The sequence below is a fragment of the Antrostomus carolinensis genome, unplaced genomic scaffold, assembly GCF_000700745.2.
Source record: "Antrostomus carolinensis isolate BGI_N321 unplaced genomic scaffold, ASM70074v2 scaffold2129, whole genome shotgun sequence".
Lineage (NCBI taxonomy): Eukaryota > Metazoa > Chordata > Aves > Caprimulgiformes > Caprimulgidae > Antrostomus > Antrostomus carolinensis.
In genome coordinates, this window is record NW_010340607.1 from 94,090 (window position 1) to 116,252 (window position 22,163).

At 39.1% G+C, this 22,163-nt stretch overlaps 1 protein-coding gene across 1 annotated transcript in view; it reads left to right on the plus strand.

The window, feature by feature from the left end:
* LOC104531347 (multidrug resistance protein 1) overlaps positions 1-18,030 on the plus strand; it is a 32,837-nt gene extending 14,807 nt beyond the window's left edge. The window contains exons 14-28 of the mRNA XM_010176202.2: positions 903-1,073; positions 2,156-2,317; positions 2,833-3,069; positions 5,006-5,152; positions 5,633-5,737; positions 6,543-6,620; positions 7,768-7,851; positions 9,684-9,887; positions 10,738-10,838; positions 12,221-12,361; positions 12,852-13,008; positions 14,693-14,890; positions 15,931-16,137; positions 17,162-17,308; positions 17,827-18,030. Coding sequence (XP_010174504.2) covers positions 903-1,073; positions 2,156-2,317; positions 2,833-3,069; positions 5,006-5,152; positions 5,633-5,737; positions 6,543-6,620; positions 7,768-7,851; positions 9,684-9,887; positions 10,738-10,838; positions 12,221-12,361; positions 12,852-13,008; positions 14,693-14,890; positions 15,931-16,137; positions 17,162-17,308; positions 17,827-18,024 — 2,337 coding nt within the window. The 3' untranslated portion in view covers positions 18,025-18,030. The remainder of the gene's footprint in view (positions 1-902; positions 1,074-2,155; positions 2,318-2,832; positions 3,070-5,005; positions 5,153-5,632; positions 5,738-6,542; positions 6,621-7,767; positions 7,852-9,683; positions 9,888-10,737; positions 10,839-12,220; positions 12,362-12,851; positions 13,009-14,692; positions 14,891-15,930; positions 16,138-17,161; positions 17,309-17,826) is intronic.
* The last annotated feature ends 4,133 nt before the right edge of the window (positions 18,031-22,163 follow it).

Here is a 22,163-nt window from a genome sequence, read left to right on the forward strand (position 1 = left end):
AATCCTTTGTCAGGAGCTGTCTGCACATTCAATAGGAAATGGAGGAAACAGTAAATAAGTATGCCCTGAACTAAGCCTGTTTTTAGCAACTGGGAGCTTGAGCTCTTCCTCTGCCTGAGATTCACAGCTTTGAGCGGCAGATGACTTAGGTCTTTCAGGGTGAGGGCAGGAAGTGACATCAGTCATTCAAAACACAGCCTCAGGAATGGATGATGATATGTCCTTCCTCTTTGTTCTGCAGTTAAAAAGATGTGGGAAAAGTGCATGCTTGGGATTTAGTTTCAAATTCTTCTACTACCTCAGAAGGCTCAACCTCCATCTCTCAAGCATGTGTCATTTCTAGTGTGTCAGTCTGTTTCAAGGTTCCTTCTTCTCAGGGAAAGTTATTTGATAATATTTACTCTTAAACAGCTATATAATAAAAGACTTCAGTGGACTCTGAGACTTACCACTTTGGAGTGAGTGATGCAGTCAGTAGAAACCAAGCCATGGCTCCAAGAGGGGTGTCTCAGGTTCAGAGGAGATGGTGTTAGAGGTCCTGGTGGGTCCCTATGATCCCAACCCTGTTGGAAAGGTAGGCGGTCCTCAGGAAATAGAGAAGTCTTTTACGGGCTTGTTTTGAGAAAACCCAGGGTTTGGAGCACTCTCTGAGGAAGCAGTAAAGATCAAGACATTAAAGAACCATGAGTTCAAAGTTAGGCTTGTAAAGTATGTAATGGAGGTAGAAGGGCTTGACTAAGGGCTAGATGGATGGATGTAGTTGCGTGTTTGGTCTGCCCATGCTCAACTCAGCCAGATAAAGATACCTCTTCTCTAGAAGCTGGGTACTTATGATTGCACAGAGAAGCAAGGATTTCATTTGAGTCATTCCACAACTTCTGTTTTGTTTTCTCCTTTCACAGAAATTTAACACCATGGTGGGGGAAAGAGGGGCTCAGCTGAGTGGGGGACAGAAGCAGCGAATAGCTATTGCCCGTGCGCTGGCAAGAAATCCAAAAATTCTTCTTCTGGATGAAGCTACGTCTGCACTAGATACTCAGAGCGAATCCATAGTGCAGGCAGCTCTTGATAAGGTAGGAGTCATGTTACTGAAGCTACCAGTCACCATGAAAAGGTGCAACAGTACTTAAGAAAAATTAACATACAATTTTCAGTGCAGGTCTTCATTCGAATAAAGAGCACTGGAAAATAAAATTTGGATGCATGTTTCAATTGTGGTGTTTTAACAGAGAGTTGAAATGATCAAAATTTTACTTAGGAATCTTGTCTATTTGGTAACTTCCAGCAGGCTCCTTGATTGCAGAACATATTTCTTGTGTGAGGTCCCCTTGGACTTCTTCTCCTGCCCCTAAGCCACTGTCTGCTCGAGGCGTCAGCAAGGAGGGAAGCTGCTCTCTCCAGCAGCCGCAAGCTGGCATCTGCTCATTTGCTGCATGAGGACTCTGCTTGCCACTGGTCTGCATGTGGGAGCTGGAGGGGGATGGAGCATGTAACCTGCAGACTGAGGCTTCAGCAGCTCTCACTGCCAAATCCCAGCAGGCCCCTGCAGAGAGTGTGTTAGTTGACAATTTGAGTTGCAGCTTATTTCAAAAGACTGAGACCAGGCTTTAGGGAGTGTCTGAAATCCATTTCTGACCCCAGATGTGCTCCACTCCTCTATGATGCTTTCCTACTAAGTCTTGTCAGAAGTCATCTTAATGTTATACTTCAAAAAATATGCATGGACAGTACATAAAGAAAATTTCCTTTCTTTATATACTAGCTGTCCTAACTTTATTCTGAGAGAGATCCAACTATGCTCACTGCATTTTCCTCTTGTGTGTGCATACACATGGAAACACTTTATGGGCAACTTTAGCTCAAACAGTTCAAGTCTGGTAAAAGTCAAGTAATCTTAATTATAGCCTTTAATACCTGAATTGCCTATCTAATAAGGTTAATATGGTATCCTCTGCCTGAATTAGGCAAGTGAAAGCATCATTAGACTGGTAAACACGAGACATGAAACTTGGAGAAAAAATCCTTTTAGAAAAAATAATTATTTTTAAAGTTTGAATTTATTTTATATTAAAAATGCCTAAAATAACTTTGTTCTATTTCTGTGCTGTTTTCTTGCACATTTTAATGTAAATGGCTTTTGTTATTTTTCTGTAAGGCTCGAACTGGCCGTACCACTATTGTGATTGCTCACAGACTGTCTACCATCAGGACTGCTGACACTATTGCTGGATTTGAGAAAGGTGTTGTGGTTGAACAAGGAACACATAGTGAACTCATGTTGCAGAAGGGAGTCTATTATTCTCTTGTAATGCAGCAGGTAAGGGCAAATTATTTATTTTCTTTCTGTATTTCACAAAATTGTGAAATGCTGGTATGCAGAGCCATTTTCTCTCTGTAGGTCCTGCATGTTGACCAGCTGGCAGCTGCTCAGTTGCTCTGGTCTGGGCACAGACACAGGCTTGGAATTCTTGGGGATTTTACCCATAAAAGTGTTTCACATTTATGCAATCCAATATGTCAAAAACATAAGTGAGTAGAAGGCACAGACTACGTAATTATGACATAAGCACAGAATTGTAAGAATCCAGGTAGATTCCTTAGACTGCTTAAAGAAAAAAAGAAAAAAGAAAAAAAAAAAAAAACAGGACCAAATAGTCTACTGCCGTTACACAGTGGAAATATATGAAATATATTTGATACATTGAAACACATGTTGCCTATAGGCAATGGTTGTCACATGACTGAGACAACAGTACTCATGAGAAAAAAAAAATTCCCTTCCTTCTCCCTGCTCAAAATGCTTTGTGACTGTATATCCTGAATTCTCACTAGGGTTGTAGCAATAATGTTCAAGATGATGGGACATCAGAAGAAAGTGACGACACAGGGACTGAGGAATATGAGGAAAATGACAGAAAGGATCTTGTGGAGGAGATGACTCTTCAAGATCATTTTGAAGAATCAGTGGTCTCTGGGAGAGGCAGTATTCGAAGAAGATCCAGCAGGTATAAGAGCAAGAGCTGTTCTAAGAAAAAGTTCTCTGGAAAAAAAAAGAAAAAAGAGCTGGAGGTTGGTATTAAAGTATAAACACAAAGCACATAGTTTTAATTACTTTTAGAGAGCTGGCTGCCATGCAACCATTACTTTGGTGTTGTTATAGTCCATACTCACCGGGCTGAGTATTTGCCCTAGGAATATGGGGGCAATCGTATATCTTGCCAAAAATTTCATTTTAACACTATTGACTTAGTGTGGAGCTGTTAATTTGTCATACTTCATAAAATTAAGTGTGTTATTTTAGTGTTACTGAAGTTTTAATTCTATTAATTCTAATTAAAATGAGTTGTGATGTTTCCTTTGCAGGAATCTTTACTTCTTGGTACTCACTGTTGCAAATACTAGTGGATAATGTAATCTCTGGGGTGTGCATACCAAGTTTTAAGGCACTTTGGAATATCGTACCACACTTACATCAAATTAAAAAAAATATAGAGAGAAATCTTAACATTTTTAAGTGTATTCTAAATATAGGAGGCATTATTCTCTCTCTTGGTATATCCTTTAAAACATCCAGTTCAGGAGAGTTTTATTCAGATAAAACACTTTAATTGGCAAATGTCATATAGAAATAAAAGTCATATAAGAAGTTCAGGTTTTAGAAAGGGAGCTTTGATTTGTCAAAGCTGAGTAAAACTTGCTCACGGTAATCAATAGGAGCAGATTTCTAGTAGACTCAGGATCAGATTTTGGGTAGGCAGCTCAATAGAAATTTGATTTTGTTTTTTTCCTATTTTGTACTGCTTGAACTGTAGCATCTTTTTGCATGACATGTATTTGAAGAGTTGTTTGGTGGTTTTTGGTCTTGGGGTTTGGTGTTTTGGTTTGGTTTTTTACCTACGTTCAGTACCCTTGAAGAAATAAAATGCAAATTCTGTAGTAAAATCATAGATCCTTTTAAATCTATGGAAGTTGACATCTCATCTATAATACAACATCTGATTATTTAAAATACTTACGGAAACCTTAGTGTACTTTGTATCTATCAATATTCCTGCTCACTAAGAAATAGCTTCCAGCTAATACATATTTTAAATAGTATGAAGGAACTGGATCTATTCCTATTATCACGAGGAAGATGCGCAACTTCAGAAGATACTTTTTGTCTGGGTATTAATACTGACCTTGTCAGAGGAAGTAGTGGGTGTTCATGTTCAAGACTTCAGTATTAATCACAAAAAATTAAGAAATCAAGCATCCAGCTGTTTTAATTACTTATTTCAGAAAGCTCAAGCCACTTTTATGATTGAGGCTTAGCCATCCTCATTCAGCATCCAAAACATGGAGTAAAATAACCAGTAAGCAAGAGCAACTTGCTCATAATCCTGCCTAATATTTTGTCTCGTTTCCAATGTTTTAATTTTTTCCTTTTCCAGAACTTCCCCTGTGGAGGCATAGACACTTGAATAAACTAGTAAAGCAGAACAGGGTGGTTTTTGTACTTCCAAAGGAGATGTAGGCTGACTGACTGTTACATATGCCTCTTTCATGCTTTTGGTAACGATGCATAGGCTATAGTTTGCAAAAGAGAATTATGACCTCTCTGCCCAATTGTGTTACTGCCAGCCCACTAGCATTTAGCTGAACCAGAGGGATCTTTTCTGTGCTCTGAACAGTGAAACTTTTAGTTATTTATAAAGATCCAAGTGTTAGTTGCCATTCATAGTGATCAGTTCTATTTGACTTTCAATGAACTGTCCTAGCCCTTCTCCCCTTATGACTTAGCCTTTTGTTAAATTTTTGCCTCCAAACTTTTACAGTGCAGTTGAAGTTTTAGGGCATGAAACAGCAAAGCTGCAGATCTCCAGCACGTTTGCTCGCTCCGAGTGCACAGAAAGGGCTTTCAGTAGTTTACCAAGACAGCTCACTACTCAAAGCATAATGAACACCCACTGTCTGGGGAATTTCATGTTTCCAAGGAAAACTTACAGCCTTCCCTTTCCTGTAGGAAGAAAATCTCCCTGCTGTGCCTTACTCAAGAATCCTGGCTCTGAACAAACCTGAGTGGCCATATGTACTGCTGGGAGTGATTGCTGCTGCCATCTCAGGTGGGGTCCATCCTGCATTCGCTGTTATATTTGGAAAAATCATTGGGGTAAGGGTTTGGGTTGTTTTGGTTTGGCTTTGTTCGTTTGTTTTTTGTTTTGGTTTTGGGGTTGTTATGTTTTGGCTTGGGTTGGTTGTTGGTTTTTTTTTGCAAATGGACATTGCAGTCCTGAGTCTCCCTCCTGCTCAGACAGTTCTCCCCATGTAAGATTCTGGGTGGGATTCACTTGTATAAATAGATCCAATGAAAAATTAATAAATGTTGGTGAAGTGACCCTCTAGAGGCAGAGCCTGGTGGAACTGCAGAAGGAAGGAGGAACAATAGTTAGAGCTGGGGAACTAAATTAGCGAGATACAGGTCACATGGAAAGCTGGCCTGTCTTCTGGCCCTCACCAAAAATTTGACTGCAGACTGATTTCAGGATACTGGCTAAGAGAAATTGAAATAGACAAGTTTCTTGAGAAAGGCTGGCTTATGCAACTGGCAGTCATTGTCTACTTACTCATATTTGTGTTTTTTCTTGCATAGGCTTTTCAAGAAACAGATCCAGAAAAGAGGAATAAAAACACTTTGGTGCTTTCTTTAATGTTTCTTTTACTTGGAGTGATTACCTTGACAGCATACATAATCCAAGTAAGTGTCACTACATTGAAATGTTAGAAGTCCTTAATGCCCCAGCAGGCTGCAGGTATAACTCATATCAATGTAGTTTGAGAAGCAAAACATTGATCAGAGCTTACAAAAACACACTGAAGTGCCAGGGTTCTTTCTGAGGTATGTCATCAATAAAAAACCATGTGTCATAAGATGTCTATATTTGCTGTTGGTTTAAATGAGCCACTGAAGGCAATGTGGACTTGGCATGATAGAAATCAAAGTTAAGAGTCTGGCCTTAAAAATCAAAGTTAAGGGTCTGGCCTTAAAAGTCAAAGTTAAGACTGACATTTTTCATTGACAGTCTATAGACTCTTGCCAACATAAGTATAAAATAGACTCTTTCCATAGCAGATGGTCTTTTTCATGCCATAAAACAAATTCCATCATTTGCTACCCTCTTAGGGCTGTTCCACAGCTTGCAGAAAACAGTCACTGCACATTGATGTCCATATCATAAAATCCATTGGTATGACTGGTGTCAGTGAATGCCCCTGGTAGCAGTCAGAGTAGGGAGGACAACTAGATAGGCTGATTTATCTTCTGATACTGCTGATGCTTCTGAATAAGGATTACAATGAAGTTCCTGCTTTCTTTGCCATGTTGCTCCCTTTCTGTGGGAAAACAGTTTCAGGTTCCAGGAATGTGAATGGCACTTTTCCCAAAACTTACATATGCACAGGGAGTTGCGGGAGACACTTTGGTGTTGTTGCATTTATTGTGCAGCTTTACAAACAGAGTTAAAGCATGAGATGAGAAAATGTGACTTTCTTTCCTTCCCCAGGGATTCATGTTTGGGAAGTCTGGGGAAATACTAACAAAGAGACTGCGCTCTTTGTCCTTCAGAGCATTACTTCAGCAGGTATGAACTGTGCAGGGTATTGTGAGAGCCAGATGACTTTTGCAGACTGTTAACAAGGTACACATTGGGTTTCAATTGTGTGGTCTGGAGAAAACAAAACCATGTCTCCTCTATCATTAGCTTAGGAAAAAGTACAACTTTTTCTGAAAGTCTTCTGTCCCATGTGCAATTTGGCTCAGTGCTGCTACTGCAAATATTCTAATTTTGAGGGAGCTGCAATTTTGAGTATCATTGCAAATGTGCATACTTCTGACATGCTAATACGCACACAGTTTGCAGCTGTCTGTGTGTGCAAGGATGATCATAAAAGCTTAATCTCCCCTTGCTTGGGTGATCATGATGCAAGTATGTAATATATAGATTTAAGTCTAATCTGTTTAGGTTTATAGATTTAAATCTGCATACCAAAATCCATAGCAAGTAGACAATCTGATATTTATTTTTTTTACTGAAAAAAAAATCAAATTGCCCTACTGCATCAAGAATTACACATGAAAAGAATAAAGTTACTTACATTAAACCCTTCCTGTTAATTTGTGCAATTTCATGTTACTTGCACAGGAGTTTTGAGAGCGCATAACTTGCGCTCCACACACTCACTGGGGACAAGAACCTGCATGTTCATAGAAACATCTGAAAGGGACCAGAAGAGGGAAAATTAATGATTAAATAAAACCTGACATAGCCTTTAGAGGTAAAAGGGCCTCATTTCCTTTCTGTATGTACAAATACAGATGAGAAATTGCTCTTCTACAGTTAATGGAATAGGTAACTTGTAAGAAGAGAATATTAACCTCTTCAGGCCTGAGAAAGGGCAGAGTAAAAGGGGTTTATAATAGAAGTTTCTAAATGGCACGTTCAGAAGAACATTACAGCTAATAACACTTCAATTGTGAACAATTTTGAGGTTCACAACAGAATAATATTTTTAAAGCTTTTTGTTTAGTATACATGGAAGATGCTGACGACAGAGGAAGAATATTGCAGTTGAAATATACGTAGAAGTACGTGACTTGTACTTCTATTTCCCCGTATGTTACCTGAGCTGGAAATGTTTGCTAATTTTATTACTAATCCGGATAAATCTGAAATATAAGAACATGTAATTTTTTGAAACAAAAATTAGTAACTGTGACTTTTCTTGCAGGAGATTGGATGGTATGATGATCAGAAAAATGCTGTTGGCATTCTACTAACTCGGCTTGCCACAGATGCTTCCCAAGTCAAAGGGGTATAACAATTCTTTTTGTGTATTTTTTAAAATATTTTTTCCTTAAAAATATTAATTGCAATTGGCAAGGGACACTGAGATTATTTCAGAACACAAGGTAGTAAGTTTACCCCACAGACTGGCAGATGCATTTAGGTAGCATGCTGTTGACACCTTGGAAATGGCTTCCCAGCTGATAATTTGAGAACTATGAAAAATCCAGGAGATGTTCATGTACCTTTCACTTCTCTTCCTGCAAGTCTTTAAGCTAAGTATATAGTAACTGCAGACCATTTCACCATGCAAAGTGAAATCTGCATATGGTGGGGACAGAATCAGTGAACCCCAGGTTTTGACGCCCTATGATACTCAGGTGTCACCTGAGTATCATGAAGAAGTTGCATCTGCAGATGATATAAACTTTCACTGCCTTTAGTGCAGAGAATTCTACTTCCGATTGCCACCAAATGTGCTTCACATGCAAGCAGGACAAACAGTAAGAAATGGCCCAGCATTAGTAAAGAACACCAGGGAGGGCAATGGCCAAGGGAGGGAATGACTAAAGACACTGGTATGGGAGAGGTGGATGTTGGACATTGGTAGAAGAATATGGCAAGTTCTATGCAATTCCACGGCAGCTCACCTCATCAGCAGTCCCTGATTATCTGCCAAATGTCTCTCTGTTTCTTCCCTTCTCCGTGGAAAAACAAAAACAGAAACACTGCAGGACTTGTAGGATAAAAAATTTCTGGTTTGTTTTAAAATATCTTTGTGTTCTTCAGATTTGTACATCAAAAATCCTTTAATCCCTACATTTTTCAGTCTTGGTAAACTTTTATTTCTTCCTCCTTCCTTATGGGCTGGTAGTGAGAAAATAGTCTTTGACAAAACAGTAATTTTTATTGTTCCAATTGGTTTCAGTGACCTTGAACTATATCACCTTGTCAGGGCAGTAGAAAGGAGGGGTGCACAGGGTCCCCTAACTACAAAAGCCAACTAAGGGCATGAATTGCTCTCCAAAGCTATTGTGTTCTCTGGAGTGCTAGAGAGTGTCAGTAAGTAAGTACCATGCCTCATGCTGTGTTGGCTGAAGTTTCCAAATCCATCTTTATGTGCAGCCCCTGGAACATATGGCAATAATCCACCTTGGCATTGGTTTAATTATTACTATTTTAAATTTTATTGAACGAGAAAAGTCTTTTCAGGGCAGGAAAGTCTTTGGCAAAAGAGAGAAGAATTTTGCTTCCCACCCAAGGATTTTTGTTTTTTCCATCAAGCCAAATTTTGGAAAATGAACTATTTCCACAGAGCTGTTTTCTGATCTTTTTTGCTGCAGATCAGAGGCCACCCGGATGCTGGGTGCTAATCATCTCATTTAAAATGTTCTTGATGAAAAAGTTACACAGGCTGGGAGGAGCCAGGAGTTCCTCAGTATGAATTCATCTTTCCTGGTTGTTATCCCTGCTGAGATACGTTATTTCTGCAAGTTGGCCAAATCTAGGGTTTGTTTTGTTTTGGTTTTTTTTCTTGAGAACACAAGCCCAGGTGCAACAGTGTGAGAACCTGAGGATGAGTAGTGTCCACCGCTGTCAATGCATGGCTGTCATTAGAATGAAGCCACTCTTGCCTAATGCTGGGAACCCAACAGCCAACCTGCCCTATCGTGACAGTGGCAGGTACAAGGAAGGTCTAGGAACAGTTACATATGAAGGTGCATAGTGTCCACACAGGTGACCACATGTGGTTTTGGTTTCCAGCTGAACTGCTAGTCTTGACTATACAGCAATTTCAAGTGGTGATATAAGTAAGAAAATCTAATGACCCATATTTGGGGTTTTGGGGGTTTTTCTTAGGCAACTGGAAGCCGCCTTGGACTGATGAGTATGACTGTCTTTACCCTTGTGACTGCCATCATTATTGCTTTTGTATACGGCTGGCAGTTAACTTTGCTTATCCTGGCCTGCATTCCTTTCGTTATTGCTACAAATGCTGCGAGCGTTAGCTCTGTGTCTGGTCATGCTGCAAAAGATCAAAAAGCTTTGGAAGAGGCTGGAAGAGTAAGTTCTCCAATTTTGACTACAGGGTTATGGTGTGAGATCACTTTTAAGGGCAACATTGTCACTATTACAGCTGACTCAATTATCCAAGATAAATTAAAGGGGGAGAGGAAAGGACAGGACAGGGTGGGGGATGAGGGAATGTTTATATATCCCCAAGAAAAGCAAAACATAGATAACACAAAACATCTGTATATTAGGCTATAAAAATGCATTGAAAGCCTCCATGGTGGATTTCTGGTCAGGGACAGCTGTAACAGCAGCAGCCTCGGCACTCGTGTGCTTTGTGCCTCAGCAGGCAGCACAGCTCTGGCCGTTCTGTGCTGTGGCCAGCAGCATCGCAGGGCCGAGCCACCGAGCCCTGACATCGCTATTTTATTTTTTATTCCATCATAAAATGCAAACCATTGATGTGTTCAAGGGTTTCAGGATACTGCCTTCATTTACCTGATAGTGCTTTTCTAAGAGACAAAAGTAGGCCATGCAAAAGTGCAAGCTGTGTCCAGATTACTGGGGTTTGTTCCTGTTTTATTAAATAGAGTTTAGTTCATTGGGATCACAACCCACGGGTTAGGGCAGGGGCTGCTGATGCTTCCTGCAGGCTAGCCCAAGGTTCTGAACTCAAATACATTGTTGGCTTTAGCCCCTCCTCATCTTGTGGCCTTGGGGTGAATAATCTCATTGGTCTGGCCTTTCCTTCATCTGTGAATAGACCTTGATCTCCTCTCTTAAGCAAGCACTTTCTGATCTAAAATAACAAATGCTAGAGAAGAGATTGAGAGTTTAGGAGATATGTTGTAGATTGCAGTTGTAAGGGATTACCTCTTGTTTGTTTTATCTCCCAATTTAGATTTCAACAGAATCGGTTGAAAACATAAGAACAGTAGCTTCACTGACCAGGGAAGAAGCATTTTATGAAAGATACATTACTAGTTTGAATGGTCCATATAGGTGGGATCTTTTTTCTTTAATAATTCTTTCTTTGTACATTTTAGTGTTTACATTTTATTGTAAATACGTTTCTTGCAAACTATCCAATACTCAAAAGATTGTGAAGGATATCAATAACTATTTCAAATAGTTTTGAAATTTGTTCACTTGTTATATTTTAATGTATATTCTTAAATGCAGAGTTAAAAAACATTTGCAGGATTTGCCTTTTCATTATGCAAATACTTTGTAAACTGCATTATCTGTATATGCATTAGAGAAAATTGTATTTGCCTATGTATGCCTAGAATATAGGCATATACATAAAATTAACTCAATTTCAGTGTATTGCATTGATACTAGTTAACTCAGGAACTGACAGTTAGCTCCCATACCACACCCTTTGTGACATAAACCAGTTTTATTCCCCTTAAATGACTTTGAAACCTTGAAATGAACTCCATATGTTTCCCTTGTTTGACCCGCTACATCCCACTGACTTGTTTCCACTGAGATACATTTGAATCATCAGGGATGCCAGATTTTTCTATCTCGCATTTTATTTAAACAAAATAGCCCAAAATCTAATCTGTTTCTTTCTTCCTTCAAGGTAACTAATGTAAAACAAGGAATTGAAAATGATGCATTATTTAATTTATCCTCAGACAAAACATTGGTAAAATTTATTGTCTGGTGAATTGGTGATACCCCAGATATAGGCAGGATGCTCGCCTGGACTGTCAAAGGTCTCTGATTTACAGCTCAGACTAGAAAGGAGATTTCCATTTCCTCAGAGAGCATCCTAACCAAGAGCGCAGAGAGTCCTCCAGACTCTGATTCAGTGTGCATTCAATTAGCTACACAAAATGAAACTTCTCCAGAAGGAAGGATTGAGAAATAGAGGCTTAGTATGAATCCCTGCGGGGATACCCAGCAATACGTCCCTGCTCTGACTCGGGATGAGAGATCTCTGCTCAGATGGGAAGACCTGGCAGAAGCCCACAGGCAGCTCTTAGGCTGGGCTGGAGCCTGCTTGTTTTCTTAATAAAATGGGTCATATGTGATAGTTACCAAATTCTTTTTTTTTTTTTTTTTTTTTTTTTGCTCTAGTGACCTGGCCTGCTATAGGAAAGCAAAGGAAGTGATTGAAGATAGCATAACTGAGGATGAAGGACCTCATTGCTTTCTGTCCTCAGGGCAGTTCCATGTCATGATGCAGGGTGCTTTTAGGGTCTGGCAGGGGTTGTTTGTGAATGTGTATGTGTTCTGGGCTGATTTGTTGTGTTTTCAGGGGGTGAGCTGTATGGCTTGAAAACATTAACCTATAAATCTTGCCATCCCCCAGCCAGTGTCTACTGTTTCTGTTTCATAAATTATTAATGGAAAGTCTCTTCCTTTATCAGAGATTCTCTGAAAAAAGCCCCTTTCTATGGATTTACCTACGGAGTAGCTCAATGTGCAAACTACTTTATTAACGCGGCAGTCTTCAGATTTGGGGCATGGCTCATTGCCCATTGTCTGAGCAACTTTGAAAATGTATTTATGTGAGTATACTTTAGAAAATGTTAAAAGAAAAAAATCTATACATGGGATAATGATTTCAATGCATGCAAATTATTTAATCTAATTACAGAGGTGATGGGGCATAGAGATTCAGGAATTTGGTCTGTTTGGGAGTGCAGTTTGAGCAGAAGGGCTGTTTTGGGGAAAGGTGCATATATGGGTAGTGAAGTAGCAAGTGTGTGGCCATGCTTCATGCACCTACACTGGAGAAGTCTTTGCTGTCTGATGTTCCTTTGAGGCAGAGAGTATTACATAGAGAAGTGATGTGACACTACTGCTCATCTATAAAGTAGTTATAGGAACAAATAGAACTTCCAAAAATTGGATGATGTTTTGGGGGGTGAGGAGCTCCATAAATGTCATAACCTAGAGATGCTAAAAAAATTTATTCTGAGGGTTTGTTCTACATATGAGGAAAACAATGCATTGTTCTACCTGAAATGAATGATGCTTTGTCTCTTGTTTTTTTAGAGTCTTCTCTTCCGTCATATTTGCAGCTATGAATGTTGGTCAGTCCGCTTCCCTGGCACCAGATTATGGCAAAGCTAGAATGTCAGCTCAAAGAATCTTTCAACTTTTGGACAGAAAACCTCAAATTGACAGTTATAGTGAAGAAGGTGAAAAACTGGTAAAGGTTCTTTTGTTGTTGTTGTTTTGTAGCTTTTTAGTTGGTTGGTTTGGGTTTTTTTTCCCAGAACACTGTTGAAAAAAACTAAATTAGTTGTGTTTTATTGTCTGCAACTGTATTCTTTTTTTTTTTTTTACAGTTTTATGAAAGACAGACATTATATAAAATAGTAGTACTGACTCTTTTTTTTTTATTCATGGACCATATTATTTCTTTTTTTCAGTCAGAAATGTGTAACCTTAAACGTAGTTTTGCTCTGAATTATCTAAGAAAAAATACTTTTCATTCTACTGACCCTCATCTTAAATGGTTTCAGGACTGACAATGTCAGTTCCACTAACAGTTGCATGGTCTGTAAGGGTTTATAGGATAAATAAAATACAAGTGCATTTTTCTACTGTTTAGGTGGATAAGAGGGACTCTTTCCTTCGGAGACAGAACAGTTTTGCTTTAGCAGTCCTCTTACAACTGTGGAAACTATTACAAGTTAAAACGTGCTCTTGTGAAGACAAAACTAACTTAATTAATAAACTGTTTTGCTCTAAAGTTGGTGGGGAGGGAGGGGGAACAGCAAGGAGGATAAATTTATTTTTTTTTTAAAAGACACTCAAAAAATCCCAAAAAAATCACCTCTAAACCAAAATTGTCATTAAGGAAACCGACGTCAGAACTTGTCAAAGTTTTCCATTAAATGCTTTCAGTTTACGTGGTGTGGAAGGATTGCATTTGCACATCCATCTAAGTTTAAAATGAACTTTCTGTGTAGGTTTTAGATGGTAGCCCCTACTCAGGAAGCCATAATCCAGTTTCTATAACTTTAAGCTTATACACAGGATTTTCAGCCTTTAAAGATATCAGCACACATATGTATGTTCTTGAACCAGAGCCCTCCAGCACAAACCTTGAAAGATTTTACAGCAGGTCCCTGGTAAAATAAAACTTAAATGAAAATATTTCTAGTATAGACTGGACTCGAATACCAGTGATGCCTGTGACTTCAGCAAAGCTTTGAGCCCATTAAATTAGATTATCAGCTGCTGGGAGAGCACTATACTAGCAGTGCTGCTGGTATGTACATAAGGCTTGCTCCTACCCCAAGCTTTAGGAGAGGGAATAGCCTTACTATATGCCCCCTCTCTTCTGCTTGTGCTTAGAAATCCACCTGGCTAGAATTGCTAATTATCATTGCTGTTTAAAACACAGCTTGTCCTACACACCTATAAATTACCTACCAAATAACTTAGCTCTGCTGTCCTAATGGCTGATCTTGACCTTGTGTTACATTCATTCAAATTGTGCTACCCACAAGGTGAGATCAGGGAAGCAAATGCTATAGGTTATATCAAGAGTAGAAGTGCATCAATTACATGTGCCAGAAGTGAAAAATATTAACGTTATTCATTTGTCTAAAGATACTCATTTCAAAGTTGAAGTGAAAAATAGATACAAGAGATACAGAAAACTCTTTCTCCAGAAGGATCTGGTGACTTACGTCTGCAGATTACCACATAAACAATGATACTACACTTGATCCAATATGGAGAACTTCAAAAGCAGTTTCAAAGACACCCTACCAAATTTATTTGAAAGCTCTGTCATTTAAATAACCAAGGGTTACAAGTATTATTTTAGTTAAAGCTAATAAATGCTAATATGAGCATGTGAACTCTCTATTGATTTTCAGAGCAATTTTGAAGGCAACATTGAATTCAGAAACATCCATTTTGTATATCCAACAAGACCAGAAGTTCAAGTTTTGCAAGGACTCAACCTGAAGGTTAATAAAGGACAGACTCTGGCATTAGTAGGAAGCAGTGGCTGTGGCAAAAGCACATCCATTCAGCTCTTGGAGAGATTTTATGACCCTGTGGAAGGACAAGTGGTAAAAACAGATTTGTGTGGCTATTAATAACAATTAAATCTACAGAACTCTTTATCTTCCAAGGTTTCAGCAGCTATAAATGGTCCTGGAAATATCTCTGGAGATATGCATTTTTTAGATGTGTGGGTTACTGAGGTTGTGGCTCCACTGAAGCTGTAATCAAATGCAAGACCCGTCTCATCGCCTGCCCTGTGCATTAGCCACACATGCCAGTACTGGCACCCGTGTTGGCACAGTGTGCTGACTCAGAGCACAGACCTCACTGGGGAAGAGAATGACAGCGTTGGACTGCATTGGCTCCCCAAAGCTGCTCACAGCCTGCTCGCACAGGGGCATAACATTAGTGTTGATTGTCATATCATTAATATGAATTCACGTATTCGAGACATAGCTACATCCTTCAGATAAGTTTTCAAAGCCAGGTTGGATGAGGCTTTGAGCAACCTGGTCTAGTGGAAGGTGTCCCTGCTCAAGGAAGGGGGGTTGGAACTGGATGATCTTTAAGGTCCCTTCCAACCCAAACCATTCTATGATTCTATGATAATACAAATGTAATCCTACAGGGGTGCTACTGCGTCACCGTTGGAGGGTTGCAATGGATTTTTCGATGCAGTCCCCATTAATAGGTATAGGAAAGTCCAAAGAAACCTTCTTGGAGGTTTTAAGATTGAGTTAAAGTCATACAGATGAGAATATTTATTGCTGTGTTCAGCTTCTTAGGGATAGGCTTTCCTGTGAGGTTCCTGGTGCTGCTTCTGCTCAGTAGGGCTGGAAGGACTGCTGGAATCACTGCCTGTGACTTGCCCTCTATGTTTCTATCTGCTGGAAAATGGAAGTGAAAACACACACAAAGTTTAAAACTAATGAAATAGTTATACTGCTGGTTCTTTTCCATTTTGCATGCAAAATTTACTTGATTTCAGCTGGGAATCTAACATGTAACAGACTTCCTCTTACAATTCATGTTTCCTGTTTACAGTCTGTGTCTGTGGATAAGCTCTGTAGTCAACTTGGCGTCATTTTTCTGTTGTTTTTTCTAGTTAGCAGATGGATTTGATACCAAATCTTTGCATTTACAATGGCTGAGGTCCAAACTGGGCCTGGTGTCACAGGAACCTATTTTGTTTGACTGCAGCATTGCTGAAAATATTCGATATGGAGACAACAGTAGGATGGTTAGTCAGGAGGAAATTGAAGAAGCAGCTAAAGCAGCAAATATTCATACTTTCATTGAAAAACTACCAGAGGTAAGAGATAGTGATCTTCTCTTCACAGTGAGATTGGGTATTAGGAGTGACATGTAGAAATATAGGGAATCCTTGCTTACATAGATCAAATAAAAAAAACAAACAAACAAACAAACAAGCAAACAAAAAAACCACCACAACGTTTCCCTTAATAGGAACATATACAGAATTTATGTTTAAAAATTTAAGTGTGTTGCAAGCTTCAAAATCTGGTTAGTTTGTTAAAAAAGTCAATGTTCCAATTAATGTAGTGGTAGACAAAGCAGAATATGAGGGGAAAAAATAAGAGAATGCTCTATGGACAAACAGGTCCTCATACCTTTTTTTATTTTTTTTTTTTTCCTTTGACAACTGAAACTTCTCAAGTTATTCTAAGAATATTTTTTTTTCTAAAATAATTCAGTAAAACCAAATTCTCTATTTCTAATTGGATGGGCATGCATAGAGAGTGTTTCTTAACAAACATGAAGAGGCAATAAATCAAAAGTGAATGACATGGCGTTTGACCTTTATGCCTGCCAAGAATTTGGTTCTAATAAGGAAAAATGCTTTGATAGTTTGTTAGTTCTGTGTAACTCGAAAATGATGTAATGATGCTAAAAAATGTTTCATCTTCATTACTACTAATGACATTCAGGATTCTTTATTCATAAGTAATGCAAGAAAAGTTCTTCATGTATATGTCAGTAAATATTAAATCTGTAGTTACTCTTATGGTTATATGCTCATGGCCAGATGTCTGTGGACAACTTATCCCTGTATAACTGGTGGTGCTATTCAAGCCTATTCCAGCCTTAGGGGAAGTAAATTTTCAGACCAGATATAAATATGTGTGACTGTATGTATAACTGTTTGTACTAGAGAGGTTTATAAAACCTTAGCTCTAATAAAACCGCTTGCACTATTCTTGTATTTCAAGATGGAAATATCTAAACATTTTTATAGCCATGCATAAAACTTTACTTTTCTAATCTTCCTGCTCTAAGAGTATTCACAGGGCTTCTTTTTAATTTTTAACATCCAGAAATATAATACCCGGGTAGGTGAGAAAGGAACACAACTTTCTGGAGGTCAAAAACAAAGAATAGCAATTGCTCGTGCTCTGGTTCGTAATCCTGCCATTCTGCTTCTGGATGAGGCTACCTCTGCTCTTGACACAGAAAGTGAAAAGGTGAGTAATGATTATTGTGTGAAATAGATATGTCTGTGTACATGACTCACTGCTTTTTGTAGAATAATATCAGTCCAAACATTACAAATGCTCAAAAGCTGTGAAATAACAGGGCAGGTGTATCACGATAGCTTTTATAGCTGGAAGTTGTGAATTGAGTGACACTAAGAAGCTGTGTGTATCTACTAGATAAACAAATAGAAGAACCCAAAACTTCAACCAGAAAACACCATGGAGAGCTGATACTCTAGCTATCTTCCTAATAGCTGTATTTTATGGTAGATACTTGACCCAAACTGGATGCCCAAGAACCCACTTCTCCATGTCTTATGCTCATTTAATCTGTCTCAGTGAACTCAATGAGGAACCTTGTTGAGTAATGGTCTTGTGTGTGCACTGATGACTATATCTATGGGAGATATAGTCAGGTGATAACAAAGAGTAAGAAATCAAATGTTTCCTTTGCCAAGTGAAGGCTTTCTGGGTACTAACAGCATTTTCACGACATCTGTGTGCAGATTGTCCAGAAAGCTCTGGATAACGCCCGGCAAGGTCGAACCTGCATCGTCATTGCTCACCGCCTGACAACTGTACAGAGTGCAGACATCATTGCAGTGATCCAGAACTGCAGAGTGGTTGAGCAGGGCACCCACAGCCAGTTACTGGCGAAGGAAGGACACTACTACGCCCTTGTAAATGCACAAGTCTCTAATTAGTACTGTTTGCAGATTTTTTTGGGGGGAGGGGGGGGAGTGGGGGGCAGGGCAGTGAGGAGGCAGGGAAGACATGAAAACCTTACAAAGAATTCAGGTTGGCTGTGTGTGTGCTGATGGAGCAGAGACCATGTATTACAGTCCGGCTGCTGTACCTGCTTACCCCACACACCTCTGGGGGTGAGCATTGCATGCCCCAGGGTGGGTCATGGAAGATGCATGGGGCAGTCCCAGGGGCTGAATCTGCTGAGCAGTTGCGAGGATCATGTAATCTGGAGTGAGCCAGTCCTGGAGTCATCTCTTCCTCATCACGGCTTAGGTGGAGCACCCTGCCCTCACTGTCCCCACAAACCCTGTCCCATACCAGGTGGCATAGACCAAGGCAGTGCCAGAGTTTGACAGTGATTAAGCACCATGGATGAGCAGTGAGCTGGTACTTGCAGTTGCCCTTTGGGTTTCTTCGATAGCCAGATACAGCCATAAAGTCTTCCTAACTAAAGATGACTCACAATTCTTACTGACTGCTGAGATTCCAAATAAAGGCATTTGTATTAAATTTAGAGAGTAGTTGAGTTTGTTGGTTTTTTTCCTGATGTTATGTCACATTTCTAAAATTACTTTGCTTCACACATTTCTTGGAGATTCAATATTCTGTTTCAGACAATAATTGTAATAGTTGCAAGCTTTCCATATAGAGATAAACTGACATAAAAGATACCATTGTTTTGTTTAGTATTTTTCAATTGCTGACCTAACAGAGTTTAATCGCCCTTTGCATCCGTCAGAGTAATTTCAAAAGTCTTGTGGGGGAGTTAGGATGGCTTCTTTTGGAGTGGACTCACATCAGCCATGTAAATAGCTTTTCATGGGGGGGAGGGAGGGCAGGGGAGTAGTTTAAAAAGTTATTTTCATTATGAGATCCTTTAGATGTGGTGCTTAGGGACATAGTTTAGTGGTGGAATTGGTAGTGTCAGGTTAACAGTTGGACTTAATGATCTTAAGGATCTTTTCCAACCTAAATGAGTCTATGATTCTATGAATAATTTTAAAGATTGTTTGAAGTGTTGGCAGAACTCGTTTATACATGTGTTTTAATAATTGGTTATTCCTCTGATATATTCCTCAGGGTGCTACAATACATTGTTCAACACTTGAAGAGCATGTACTGTGTAGTCAGAGTGACTCAGCAGCTGCTTTTTTTGGCTGGTTAAGCCAAATTGCAGCATTTTAATTTTCCAAGGCTTTGCACGTGGCTTTCGGTTAGGATTTATGGCCTGGAGCAACCTGCAGTACTTTATATTTTCCAGATAACTCCACTCAATTGTAGCGGACAAAACTTACAGTAATGACTACCTTGTTTGCTCATTTCAATTGTTTTCCGGCATCGGGATCCACGAGGGGAATAAAACACACAAAAGAAAATAAATTCTGGCCTCAGCTTTGCCAAAATAAATACAGTTGCTCTCCCTCATACAGTTTTTCTCAGGGACCATTACAAGAAGAGTTATCACTTGTGGAGGCACCCCTCTTGTGTGACCTCTTCACTTTCTCATGATAGGCAGATACTGCAGGAGCTGCTGCCCCATTACATTCCCAATTAGAGCCCAGTGTGGATTCTAATTACCTCCCTTTTCCCCATTTTGTTTCTGTACTGGAGTTAACAATTACAAGCAGTAGAGTTTGATTCTCAGTTTTGAAAAAAAAAAATCTTCCTTCTTAATCCAGAAATCTTTTGCAAAAAAGTTATTTTTGCGGTTTTGGGTTAGACATATATGTGAGTTTCATTGCAATTGTAATGAATAATAATTTTTGTAATATTAAAATTTGTTATGATCTATTGCAGTAACAATTAAGATGAAGTAAAAATGGGAAATTAATTTAAATACATAAATAGAGGAGATAACAGTCATTAAGCTAAGGCTCTGTAACATAATGAATCATGTAACATCTGGGGCTAGTTAATGGAGCATCTTTGTGGAAAATACTGCATTCACGTCCATACAAATAATGGAGAGGAATCCAAAACATGCTTCCTTCCCACCAACTTGGAATTATTTACTAGCACAGGGGCAAGAGGAGTGAGGAAATATGCACTATTTGATGTGGAAGGTGTTGAAAGAACTGCAGCATGGTCAGCCTAGAAAAATAAGTTCTGTGACTTGTGTCGCCCCTTATTTGCTCTTTCAGAGGTCAACATCACCTACCATGGAAAGAAAAGTGGCTACACTTGTGTCCCTTTTGGCATGTTCCTCACCCTTGTTTATGTAGACCATTCTCATGCTGCAATAGCGAGACAGACTCAGTACCAGCTATGTACATTAAGGATAAACAGATAAAGGTCTTGAAGTAAAATGCTTGGCAGCGTTCCTTAGTGAAAAGTAGACATGAGTTTTGGTTGGGAACAGAGGAGCAGGTGCTGATGTTGTGAAGGAGTGAGAGTGTGTGCAGTGCTCTGAGCTGTGGCAGCCAAGTGGGGAAAGATCAGTGCCAGACAGATGTGCCTCGGGAGCGACCTCTGCTCTTACGTGATTAAAAAGGGGAAAAAGAAAACACAATTGAAGTAAATAGCATTGATTTACTTCAGTTTGCAAGTGAGGTTTTATGTAATGTGAGAACATACTTTACTGATTTATCTCAACACAAATGCATTAAAAGCCACTCATATCACAGCCCTGTTTAGAATATCATCTGCATATCTGAGAAAAAAAAAAAAAAAAAAAGCAAGAGAGATGGTGAACAAGGAAACGGAGCAAAATCCCAGCCACCTGTGAGAGAGACAAAAAAGCACACTACTGCATGCTTGCTAAACGACAGGCTGAACTGGGTGACTTTACTGACTCCATGAGATATAAATAGATTAATACATTTAGCTTGTAGGCACTAATAACAAACTCTGATGGTTTATTTCAGACTGTCCAAAATTATGTTCCCAGCTGGATATGCCCATACAGCTTGCAAAGAAGATGCTTTTAATTGGAGATAAAAAGGAGACCTAAATTCAGAGACAAATGCATGTTAAAAGCACCTTTTCAACACCAGACCCTAGACTCATCTGGAGATCAGAATTAGTTCTGTCAGAAAAAAAAAAAAAAAAAAAAAAAAAAAAAAATGCCTATGAGAACACATCTTAAGAGCAGAGGATTTGTTGGCCCCATCCCTCTGTCCTGTGCTGCCATCTGTCTCAGGTACCGGAGTTTAAAAAAAAGACTTACAGAGGGTAGTGCTCTCCAAACATGCTCACAACGTGGTGAGTCACTGCTGCTGCTACTGGGGACATCACCCCTAAGATGACTGTTGTGAGGATAGTGATGAAGGAAACATATCAGCTCATGCTTGTCAGGGAACACCAAAGGCCTCACTCTTGACTAGACTAGAAGCACTTATCCCATATATTTGCTTTATGCCAGCACTGATCTAAGCCTCTTAAGGAATTATTGAGGTATGATGTCCTAAAATAGAGAGTGAAGACTACAGATAAGGCATTAATAAGTGATTTTGAAGAAAGAATTTAGTGTCTTAACCACTTGACTCCACTGTAGTATCATACTTAGCTGTTAAATTTGATTAAACTTTGCAATCATAAGTCTAATTAAAATGTTAATTACCAGTGCAAACTGAAGCCCCAGAGATGGGATAAGTAGTTCACAGAAGTGTGTGAACTAGAGGGCATAGGACCTTATTATTCCTATGGCCTCAAAGAGTTAATTGTCCTCTTGTTTGTATGATCATTGGAATGCACCAGCCCCAGTGGATGTGGATGTTTCCCATTCCCAGATGTGCTATTTCAGTTTGAATACCTGTTGACAATTTAGGAATAACGCTGTTTACAAAACAGTACATTAATATAATGTTTATCATCATGGTTTTTTTCCCAGGTGTCTGCTTTCCTCTGTAGCCTATAAAATTTTAATTCATATTAATCTAAAACCTGTAAAGTACACATCCTCATAAAGAAGTTATTTAATAATGCTGGTTGTATGGCAAGAAGGAAAGTTGTCATTAAAATTGCAATTCACAACCCTTGTACTTTTAGAAACAATCTTTTTCTAAAAACGTAGGGAGAAAAGAACAATTGGAGGATTTCTTAATGTCAGCTGAAATAATACATCAATGTGTCTTTTAATTTATTTTTTACTTGGATT